Source organism: Schistocerca nitens, chromosome 1 (assembly GCF_023898315.1).
Source record: "Schistocerca nitens isolate TAMUIC-IGC-003100 chromosome 1, iqSchNite1.1, whole genome shotgun sequence".
Taxonomy (NCBI): Eukaryota; Metazoa; Arthropoda; class Insecta; order Orthoptera; family Acrididae; genus Schistocerca; species Schistocerca nitens.
The window spans coordinates 356,829,104-356,841,650 of record NC_064614.1 but is presented as its reverse complement, the minus strand read 5'-3'; the positions used below and the strand labels follow the sequence as shown (position 1 = coordinate 356,841,650).

Here is a 12,547-nt window from a genome sequence, read left to right as displayed (position 1 = left end):
ATATGAAGGCTAATCTCGGAACTTTTGTAGGGATTTTGATACAGTTTTCACTAATAGACAGATCGATTCATGAGGAAGATTTGCATATGTAATATATTACTGCTACGCCAGACAAGCTATCCGACCATAGATACTACGTGCTAGTTGTGCGAAGCTGGGGAGGGTCTCTAGGTGGTGAGATAGAAACTAAAGGATGAAATACACTAAGTAAAATTAATATCTTTATAATTAATCATTTAAAATCTCAATAAGATATTTAAGCGCCTCATTCTCGTAAAAGCGATGATTAACTGAAATCTAAGGAAATTACTGACTGCACTCCATTTTCCATTTGTCCAACGGTTTTTACCACCAGGACAACAGATTTATCTGAAAAGTAATCTTTTTTTTCTTATAGAATATGTATTAGCAATTATTACATCAAATAGTCTGCTGCAAAACATAATATCTAATTAATGCACTTTTTTATCATTGCTCCTTTTTCCTTGACTTCTGCTAATTTTTCTTCTTCTTGTTTCTATTCATGTCTCAATTATCAAATACTTAAATTTATTTGATAGTCAGGAGATCAAATCAAAAACTTCGTAACAGAACTAAAATATTTAATTTTTTAAAAAATGATTCCTATACATGATGTTCACAAATACTTAACAAAAGAAAACAATATTCCGTATTTCTACAACACATATTACACATAGATGAAAGTTTAACAACATTTTTAATTGCATTCTTTTGTAACCCCACTCACAAACAAAACTTGTTTCCATGAAGCTTCAGTTCCAAAACAGAGATTCAGTTGTAGAAACTAAACCCACATATTAAAAAAAGTGAGGAACTCAGACTTTTTATTCTTAATTTAAGAACTACTTTACAAATGTTGCTCAACATAATTATTAAAATATATATTACATAATAGCTTCATGGGAAATATTACTATTTATGAATACAGTAACATTGGAAATAGTCTTGGACATACTTATCATGCAATGTTAAAACATCTCAGAGCGTAACATCCATGAACACAGCCAAAAGCAGGTAAGTTATGAGAATTCTGGTCCATTCACTAAGATCACGGCTTCATTAACTCTGCTCTAATTTTTTATCACTACAATTGTTACTTTACTAAAAGAAACATATGGTTCAGCTGTAAAATGTTCTGGCACCTTTAAGCATGTACAGAAAAGCAAACCCCATTAGTTATTTGTTTGAACATGGACACAAAACCCATACATAACTCTCCTAAATATCAAGGTGCTGATTTTTATAAAAGTGAAATCCACATATAATACATAACAAGACTTTATAATTAGCTATCCAGAATGTGAAAAAAAAGTCCATACATTTACAGAACAAATACTCCAAGAACATTTGATAGGTAAATGCAATGCCTCATCTTAATAACAGAAGTTTTTTATAATAAGCTGGTCAAGTAAATACTGTTTCAAATGCTGACACTTTCTCAAAGGTTGTGGAAGATATTAAACATCTACCAACTATGAAAACAGGAATATTAAAAAAAAAAAAAAAAATACTGTTGCACACCCTCTGAAGACATGTTTCAAATGATTTATAACATTACACACACAATTAGAGTGCAATGAGAAGAAAAGGGAAGGAGGTAAATGTACAGAAGTCACCTGGATTTAAAGAAGTCAAGGAGAAAAAAAAATGCAGAAAACAAAAGCAATTGAGTCTTATCTCAACATTATGCCGGTTTTCAGTGGTTTCTTATCCCCATTCTTTACCAGTCAATCCCCATTATTCTAACTATCCTTCATTATCTTCTTAACCATGTTGTTATACTTCCCAGCCATTGTCTCTTCACCAGCAGCGATCCCTTAATTACTGAATCTGACAGATTGCCCTTGTTTCATAACATCCAATACTCCTTTCCACAGCTCTATGAATTCTTTGTACTTATTCAAAATGCAGCACATATTGTGTATCATCTCACACTCCCAGTAACAGAGACTACACAGTATTAAGACAAAATATTGTAACTGAGATGGAAATTTCTCTGTTAAAATATTATCTTACATTTTTATTCTACTCGACCCAAGATAATCAGGATGATAAGGTACAATATCATTCATAAGATGACCATTACTTGCTTTCCACAATACGATGTACCTCACTGTAAGAGATTAAGCTAGGCAATATATAAACTGACCAACAAATCCAAAATAAGAAAGGTTAAACGAGGAAAAGAAGAAGAAGAAAATTGTCACATACAAAATGAACAAAGGAAGCACTTTTAAATATCTATTGTGGAGAAGGTATTAAAAAGCACACTTTTACATGAAAATGAAGGATGTCAGCAACAAGTGTCCTTTAACATAAAACTAAAGGTCATGTTAAGGAGTACTATTGAGACACATGCAACTTCAACAATATAGTAAGGAAATAGTTTTATGGAATAGAAAATGGTGCAGTGACCAAACATGTTATCAAAAGTGTTATTAGGTTATTTCTCAAAAGAAAAATTATGATACAAGATCAAATTATGCAGTAACAGAGCTCAAACTTCAGTGCAAAGAGAATAAAGATTTTCAAAACACATCATACAGCATAACAAAAAAGAATGGACAATAGTCTATGGTTCTGAATAAAGATATCAAAACTATATATGTAGGCAGGCCATTATACATGATGTATTAGGAGTGTGTGTGTGTGTGTGTGTGTGTGTGTGTGTGTGTGTGTGGGCGCGCGCGCGTGCCGAAAGGTGACAATAAGATCAATCTCTGTCTCTCATCACGGGAACTGACTGAGGGCATAAAAAGAATGTGAAACTTGTGTATATTTAAAAATGTTTGTGACCTGAGGTCATGCAAAGACAAAATTACAAGAAAATTAGATAATCACATGACAGTTCACAAATTTACTCCCTAACAAGAAGTACTTGGTGTAATATTAAAGAAATGTCACATTCCTATTTGCTGAGGTATGTAAAATTCTATTTGCTGAGGTATGTAAAACTGCCACTACATTAGAGAGCTCCTCAGGAAAAAAATTCATAGAGAGGCTGCATAACATATCAACAAGCTATGCATTCTTAAATACGTGCTTTAAAATTTAAGTCTACAAAAGAGATACCATCACTGATTTAATTTCACAAACATCTATACAAGGTTCAAAAAAATTAACAAAAGTGGTATAGTGCACAGATTATCTTACATTTAATGTTTCACATTAAAGGAAATTTGTCAACAGAAATGAGAAGAATAGAATGTTTCTGTTGTAGCCAAATGAAATTCCTAATGGTTGCCGTTTCTTGTGTTGTTCCAGTCTTCATGACTTACCTTGAACTATATGTGCTCCAGTTCCACATTGTTAATTTCTAACAGCTCTATAGCTGACCATGATCTTACAATATAATTGTCAAATTTCCACTTTCTGCTACCTTGTTTTAGCTTTTTCCAGTCACATCAATTTGAATTTGTCTGCCCCCCCCCCCCCCTCCACCTTTTTTTTTTTTTTTTTTTTTTTTTTGCAGGAACAATTTTGTTATTACTGCTTCATATGAAATTCTTTTCTTTTACAAGTTCCCTCCATTCCTTTTGGGTATGGCAGTGTGCATATGCTTGCATCATATATGCATGGAAATTTGTGTCTCACTAATGAATTAAGAGACATAACAAGAATCAAAACCAAACACAATTAGGAGCTGCAGTTGCTGCAAAAAGTCTGACCATTGGTTAAAATTCAACTCTTTTTGCACTGCACGACCTCCTGAATGGGCAATTCCCACGATCCTCTGCAAATATCATTGCTATAGAAATACTTTCAACAGTTTTTCCATGTCCTTCATTAAATGTTCGAACCTTAGACATCTCCTGAACTGGCACAAGTACTAGAAACTCCACCCCATTTAATGATATTTCAGAATTTATTCATTTACTAGAAAAAATATTGGTACAACTACTGTGAAGTTGATAAATTTACTTCTGGAACAAAGGTCTTATTAAAATGGATGACACTGAAGAAAACAGTTGTCCATGTTGATCAATGAAACACGATGATTAAATTTTTCAATTTAAACAAAGCTGACAAAAAGGTGATCGTTAAAACACATGAGAATGTACAAATTCTCTCCACAGAAGAGAATGGCCGCCATGATGACTGCACGCAATAAATAGCAGACATGGTTATGCCATAAAATGAAGATGTAAAGCAGTAATAATTCTTACTGCAGGCCCACGACCAAAACTTTAGTCATGGAATTACTAAAAATTGTGAAATGACACTGTTAACTCAACCACAAACAACTGAAAAAAACAATAGGTAGCTGTTCACAGTCTGCTCTACCAAACTACAAAAGCTCCTAATTTTGGCTCTGGTATTTTCATGGCAAATTACTCTGCAATGAAGAAGAGACTAACAATCAGTTTCCGTAAATGTAGACAATGTATACATACTTAAATAATGGAAGTACGGCTATGACATGATTCGTAGTTCTGGAATGAAGACTTATCAACATTCACCGTAGAGATGAATCCATAAAATCCCTACAGGGACTCTAGTTCAGGGCATTTGTTTGAAATGTTTGTATCAGGTGTCATGGTTACATCCTTTATGCTGAATTTTATTGTTACTTCAAGTTTTCTTTTATTTACTAAAAACAGTCAAAAATTGCAAATAAGTTAATTTTAAAGGGGGTGGGGGGATAGGGTTTTAAAGGCAGACAGGAGGTGAGGAAAACAAAAGAGAGAGACGTGGAGAGGGAGAACAAGATGGAAATAAAATTTCACTATAATAATGAACTCAAACATGAAATGAAATGTCACAACTCTGCCTTGGTCAGATAATTTATATAAAAGGGAAGTACCATCCACAGACATTATTTCATGGCTCCTTGTGCACATCACATCAATACTGGACACATGTTTTCTCAAAATGAACTATTGACTAGCATGCATCTTACATATTAAAAGATATAAAACATCACAACTAAGAGTAAAAAACCAGCAAATATTACTGGCATTCTTTATACAGCGTTTCACAAATGAAATTATATAAATGCAAAGAGTTGCAGACAACTGTCACAACATTAAACATTCTCAAGTATGTACACGACAATTTTAAAAAACAACAACATACATAACGTGGGGTACGACACCAGCGCCTAAGTGTAACAGATTACTACCAATGTTATTAACAATAACTTGACAGCAAGCTTTGAATGGAGTATCTTTGCCACAATTAACATAAAAAAGTAAACATTTTAAAATAATACAAAACAACATAAAACATGTTCGTTTAAATTAAAAAAAAAAAAAAAAAGAGGACAAAGCTATCTATCCACATAATGCACATGTGAAGGAATGGCAGTATATACTCTGTGTCCAGGTACTTGTGAATTCTGTGTGAATCACAAAACACTTAAAGCTGTGGCACAATGCTCCTTCCTATGAAAGGAGGTTAATTTTTTTGATAGAGTATTACACTCAAACATGACACCTCATTCAGTTAGGCTGGAAAAACTGTGCTGTGATATCACTTATTGAAAGAACTTCACCATCGGTGTCAATAGGTTCATATTCTGTCTGGGAAGTGATATCTCTATGAAGTTTCCAGTTGTTCAATAAGTATGTGTAGTCAGCAACTTTGTCAACTTCTTTAAGTTCATGATATACATGCACGAGACCTCTGTAATCATATTCTAGGCCGGAATAACTTTCACCAAACAGCTTTAAACCTAGAAAAAGTATACAGGAACTAAAGATTATACATTTTACATTAAAAACATAAAAGCAATCACTCTAAGTACAAATACAGCTGTTACTGATGACAGAAGGTTTCTTTATATCAGGAATAATATACAACTAAGACATTCCTTAAATACATTTTCATTTGTACTTACTGATATCAATAGATCGCTTGTAAAGTGCTTCAGCTTTTTTGTACTTCTTCATGTGATAATTATACAGGCTAGCAAGATGACCTATAGACAAACCAACTTCATAATCATCTTCTCCTAATAGCTCTTCTTTTATGGCTATTGCTTTTAAATGCATTGTTTCTGCTTCCTGTGAATAAGTAAGGCAATGAAAAGACACTGACTCTCTTTCAGTAACCATTACAGCAACAATTATTATTACTGGTTTGGTTCTGTAACACATCTGAACAAATTTTAGAGTTCAGATGTTGGGCACTTAATTTCCTGTTAAAGTTTCTCCATTATATTATGTGAATACTTATATAACAGATAACCACGTGCCATAATTTTCATTCCGGACACAACATCTTGTTGGTAGAACATGTAAATAAGTAAACTACTATGTCTAATTGTCTGATGAAGTTTACAACAGTTGCTGTTTGGCGCCTGTAGACTGCTAGAACTGCTATCTACTTACTTCAAACTTCTTCATGCTCTGGTAGAGACGGCCCAGATTCCCAAAGTGTTTAGCAGTTTGCACATTCTTTTCACCAAAAGTAGCAAGGGATAATTTCAACGCTGACAAATGAAGCTCTTCTGCTTCAGCTAGTAATTCCTGCATACCTGAAATAAATAGATAATTTTATTCTAAAAATATTTAACAGGAGTTCTGAAAATAGCAATGATTCTACTGAGCTAGCAAAAACACACAAGTTTCTGTCCTCCTAGTACCACCAGTAGCACTTCACAAAATGTTAATAATGGCCTGTAGAAAGAATACACACAACATACACAAGTTTGTAAGTGTAATCATCATGGTACAGGCAACCAATACACTTGACAATCTTAGTTTCAAGGTACACAAATGTGAGATTTGGTTATCTGAAGTTCTGATGAAAATATAAATTTGATTGGTCAAACTACTTTCTGTGTCATAACTGTTTATTTAAGGTTTAAAAAAATGCTGCCATAACCAATTCTTTCTTTCTCTTGCTATTTCAGCTGCTAAATACCTAACACTTCTCAGAGTCAAAAAATTGACATTACAGCCTTTCCATCCAAACACTGTACGAGGGTGGTTTGAAAAGTTCTCGGAATCACCACGAGAGGTCAGCGCTAGCACAACAAGTAGTTCACATGATATTCATTGAACTGTTGCCTATTCATTGGACTGTAGCCTGTAAACACATGCCACATCAGTGCTCTTGGAAGAGAGCTGTAGTGATGACATGGTTCTGTTGTTGTTCCCGCAAAGATGGGAAAAATCGAGATTCGGGCCATGATTAAGTGATTAAGGTATGAAAGCATAGGACATTCATGCCGATTTCCAGAATACACTGGGGCTCTCCGCTCCTTCAATTAAACTGTTTCCACGTGGACAAATGAGTTTAAATTTGGTTAGAAGAGCTTGGATGATGATCTATGCAGTGGTCGGCCAAGATGTGTCGCAACTCCAGAAACCATTACAAAAGTGCACAAAGTGGTCATGGAGGATTGCCGATTGAAAGTGCGTGAAATTGCTCACGGTTGTCACATGTCATCTGAAAGGATATATCACATTTTAACTGAAGAATTAGAAATGAAAAAATTATCTGCGAGGTGGGTGCCGCAACTCGACTCAGGATCAAAAACATGTGCTGTCGCCATGGCAAAATTACACAAACTAAGGTATGAGAATTGTTGCCACAATCACTTTATTTACCTGATATGGCTGTCAGACTTCCATCTCTTCCAAAACTGAAAATTTTTCTCGATGGACGAAGATTCACTTCAAACAAAGAATTGATAGCTGGAGTTGACAACTATTTTGCAGGCCTGGAGGAAACTCATTTTCGAGATGGTCTCAAAGCACTGGAACATCACTGGACTAAGTGCATTAATCTACTAGGAGACTACATTGAAAAATAAAAAAGTTTTGGTGATGTAAGTACCTTTTTCCTATTCCGTTCTGAGAACTTTTTCAAACTACCCCCATAATCCTGCGGACAGCACCAACACATGAGCAATCTCACACAGGAACAACTGAAGAGAAGTAATTTGAACGGTAGAGATTTGTAGTACTGCTTGCAAGCCATCTCTTGGATTATTTACATGTCACAATTTGAACATCTGAGCATCAAATCCAACATTCAGCTACCATCTATTTGTCAATTTGAATAGACACGTGAACTGCTGATGTTCCATATATTCTCCTCAAATAGTTTCTGCCATTTGCCTGACAGACAATGGCCAACACTTGTGCAAAATCTTGCAGACACTTGCCTTGTGGAGCATCACATCATGTTCCAAGGAGATGAGAAGTGGCATTCTTCAAGTGTGGTGCTTGATTACTTTCAGATACCTTTCATGAGAATCAAACTCAATTTGGAAGAGTCCCCCCAACATAAGGTAAGTACATGACAGATTGTAAACTTTTCCTCTTCAATACTTGGTTTAATTTGCCGAGTCTTAATGGTAGCCACGATATATTCTTTAAAAGTTCAAGTTCCTTCTTTAGATGATCCTGTAACTGACATGTCCCAAAGTGAAATAATACATCAAAAAATGGGTGGCATTCACCCACCCCCTTCAATCTCTTTGGTGAATTGAGAGAAGTGTGAGATACCATTCTGTTCTGCGGACCTCAGCAAGTGTTCTTTTTTAACATTTCCGCCCCTTAGGATGTCAAACTGGTGATTAAATATGTATTTCTTATTATGAGCTGTGAAAAGGACACATTTGGATAAAAAAATACATTAATAGATGTTGTAATTGTTATGTTGCATGTATCGTATGCACCTTGAGAAATGGTCTATGTAAGTGGAAAATGGTGACATATAATCTCATATAAGTTTATGTTAATACATGGGAAGATAGGAAAAGGACCATGTTTTCATTCTCAATACCTGATGTGGTGTTTGAGTATAATTGGAAAATGCTGTGTAAAGTAATATAGGACAGGCTGGAAGGTAATACCTGAAAAGCGAAAAATTCTATCCTTTTGTTAGGGTAAAAGAGGTGGTGCATGTAGGCTTAGCTACGATTTTTTTTTTGAGTAGGAAGCAGATTAGAGAATTAGTGGGACTGTCAGAGTCTTATTTGAATCAACACCACACTGACCACTGTATTAATCTGGATTAATAAAACACCAGTGGTCCCACATACTGCATTAAAGCAACATCATTCAAATATACAGAGTCAGGTGTGAAAGAAATTATAAGATAAAAAATCGAGAGTTTTGTATGTTCTTGTGATAAAATAAAAGTATTCTTTTTGTGGAACTGGCTTCACTGCAATGTCTCAAAGGAATATATGTACCATGTTCAAATTCCACTTAGACATTTTTGAAGTTAAAAATTATAATCTACCCACCACTGCACACAGAACTGAAAGTTTGTGAGTTTTAACAAGCACACATTGTGCTCGGTGCATCTCATCAAATACATAAGAAAAGCAAAGAGACTGTTCAGCATATCATATAGCAATTAAGATTTGAGGGTTCTGTTGAAACCATAATGCTTTTCACCTTCAGTGTTAATTGCAGTTGGTGCACAATTGCTGCAAGGCTGGAAGAAGAGTATTCATTGTAGAAGGGACATTCTGAAAGTAAGTTTTGTCATTGTTTTTCACATGGAAACTTTATTGCCAAAAATACATACTCCATGGCATCAAGAATTTCACACCTTGCACTATTTGTCACAGTTTGCAATCAATTTGAAGTAACCACTCTGGTAAAACTTAGTGTCTTGCCTTGCAAGGAACTGTCTCTCAGTCTGCTATACTACAGCACTGGCTTGGAACTGACACCCCAAGAGTGGGGCTTTCAATGCAGGGAACAGGTGAAAGTCCATTGGAGCAAGATCAGGACTGTATGCCGGGTGATTCAATCTTTCCCAGCTGAAGTGATAAATCTGAACCTGTGTTAGCCTTGTCGTTTGTGGTTTCACATTGTTGTCCAAGAGCCCAACACCTTTACTGAAGAGCCCTCGTCCACTTCCATTGGTGACCACATTGCCAGTACACATCTATCTGCTGTCATATGGTTACTCAAATAACCTAGGGCACGCCGGTCTGCTGCTACGCTCTCTTCTTCTGTTCTCTGCACGTGTGTCATTCCTCCTCCACTGACGCCCCTTTTGTGGTTGAGACAGTAATGGTTGTGGGTTCGTATGGCATTTGTTTGTGTTACTTGGGGTACAATCATTTCTTTCAAAAACAATGATGAAACCTGCTTTTGGAATGTCCCTCATACTATTTTTAAAATTATAACATGAAAGAACCAACTAAATATCTAAAATAATATTTCATCATTTTTCGTGAGTGCATCAAGGATATTGCTAACTCTTGTACCAATATTTTGGCTGACAACCTTCCAACCATTGTCAAGGTGAGTTGCTTGTTAGTATTACCGTTTTGACAGTATTTTAGATAATTTTCTATTTCTGGCACAGGCAATTCTATCCAGTGCGGTGTCACCACCCAGTGATAGTTTCAAAAACGATTAGAGGAAATAAGTGCATGAAACTTATCCCATTACTTTTATAAGCACTGCTCATGATATACTTTTCATATTTCAAGCAAGACATGATTGCTGATTTAAATGAAATTGTATTTATTATGAATTTCCATCAGCACATGACTGGATTAAATGATATAGTGAAGGAGTCACACAGTCAAAATTGCAGTCATTTGAAGCTTAGGAAAATAAAAAAAATGGCAGTGAAAGTAACAGTTTAGTACTGGATCAAATTTTTCAAACAATGGAAAATTGGTACACAAATACCACAGAGATGTTGTTGAGTGCAAGAAAAAAACTGACAATCATACATGATTACAGGACAGCGGACATGGCTATGAGACTAAAGGGTTTCCTCCAAGATGAAGATTTCCTCTTCTAGCTACATCTTAATTGTCATGCCTCATTGTAATATTCCAATCAATGAACTACAGCAAAGAAATATTCATGGAGGGAAAAGTACTGAATAAGCATCTCACTTTGCAGCATTTGTCCAGCTTAATCTGACCATCACTGGAAGGAAGATGAACCAACTGCAAAACAGGGACATTTCAAGGAATCAAGAAAGGTGTGCACATGAGACGTCTGCAAACAGACAAGTAATTGATTTAGTTTTAACACAAAAAGTGCACTGTCAGCACTGTCACTCACCTGAAAGTGTTCTTTCTGTTTAGACGACATCAGTGCATGGGAAATGCAGTAAAAAAGTTAAAAAATAAATGTTGTAATTTTAATGAAGTTTATTAAAACATTCAGAACAAAGATGGGCTTTAGATTTGCATGTAATACAAAAGGCAACCACCTGTTTAGTTAATTTTCTAATTGCATTGTGCCCAAATGTTTCTGTGTTTGTCCTGCAACATGCTGAACAATATCCATGCTTTTTAAGCACCTATCTTCTTCTTTTTTTTCCCCCAACTGGTGTTTGCCTCTTCATTATCAATACTGGATGGAGTTTCTTCACATGAATGCCATTTGAGCCCTCTACTAACTGGTCTCTAAATATCATGATTGCCACTTTCCGCTCCATCACCTCTTGAAATAAATACAGTGCATTCACTACAGCAGTCTTCAAAAAGAGATTAAATGCTAATTTGTGATACTATTTTACTGTCTCTCTCAATGAACTTCTATATGCATTCATCTGAAAAGAAAGGTGAGTAACAGTTTTTCCATTATTATATTCAGTATCAATTTTTGGTTTTCAATAAATCCTTCTTTCAGATGCAATGTTCGCCATTTCACTCAAATACACACATCAGACATCGAAAGTTAGGCATTGAAAACAAGAAAAACTTTAAGCATGCAGCAAAGCTAACACACATTTCATCAAATATCTCTCCAAAAAGGGTCTTTTACCATAATTTGTTGTGATCAAGTACCAGGAAATGTGACATCGGCGAATAACTACGCTACCTAGAGATATTATCTAGGAGCATCTGGTGTCCTTTAGTAGTTGATTATGACATGGAAGGGAGGTACAATACATAAACTTTAGGTTAGAGTATGATATCCCCCCCCCCCCCCCCCCCTTCCTGCTCTTGCCAATTTTGGTTGTGATGACAAAGGGTGAAAAAACTGTTTAATTTTCATAGCGTTTAACTACAACTGTTACAATTTGTTGTTTATTTTGGAATGCTTGTTACTAGCTTATTATGATATTAGTAGCTACATTAGGAGCTTACTTCAAAGCTTGCTGTCAAAAAGGTTACATTACATTTTACTTTAAGAATGAAATAAAGTGCAGCAACACAATGAAAATGTTGAATGCTGCTTTTGGTAAATCTTTCAGGATTAAAACAAGAACTTAAAAGTGAGATATTCACTGCAAAGAAAGTGGTTAATGGATTTAAGATTATGAATATCCGGAACATTCCAGGACATCAATAAAAATTGAAAAAGTTGATAAAATGATTAATATCTTGCAGAATCGTTAATTTCAGACACCACCATGATATTTCATCTGCTAACACTACACATTAAAACTGTAGATTAAAACTGAAGAAACTGCAAAAAGGTGGGAATTTAAGGAGATGGGATCTGGATAAACTGAAAGAACCAGAGGTTGTACAGAGTTTCAGGGAGAGCATAAGGGAACAATTGACAGGAATGGGGGAAAGAAATACAGTAGAAGAAGACTGGGTAACTTTGAGGGGAGGGATGAAGTAGTGAAGGCA

At 35.2% G+C, this 12,547-nt stretch overlaps 1 protein-coding gene across 1 annotated transcript in view; it reads right to left on the bottom strand.

Moving 5' to 3' along the window:
* Positions 1–3,496: 3,496 nt before the first annotated feature.
* The window catches only part of LOC126248851 (amyloid protein-binding protein 2), a 107,374-nt gene continuing 98,323 nt past the window's right edge, over positions 3,497–12,547 (bottom strand). The window contains exons 9-11 of the mRNA XM_049950284.1: positions 6,354–6,499; positions 5,861–6,026; positions 3,497–5,695 (exon numbers count right to left, since the gene is read on the bottom strand). Coding sequence (XP_049806241.1) covers positions 5,463–5,695; positions 5,861–6,026; positions 6,354–6,499 — 545 coding nt within the window. The 3' untranslated portion in view covers positions 3,497–5,462. The remainder of the gene's footprint in view (positions 5,696–5,860; positions 6,027–6,353; positions 6,500–12,547) is intronic.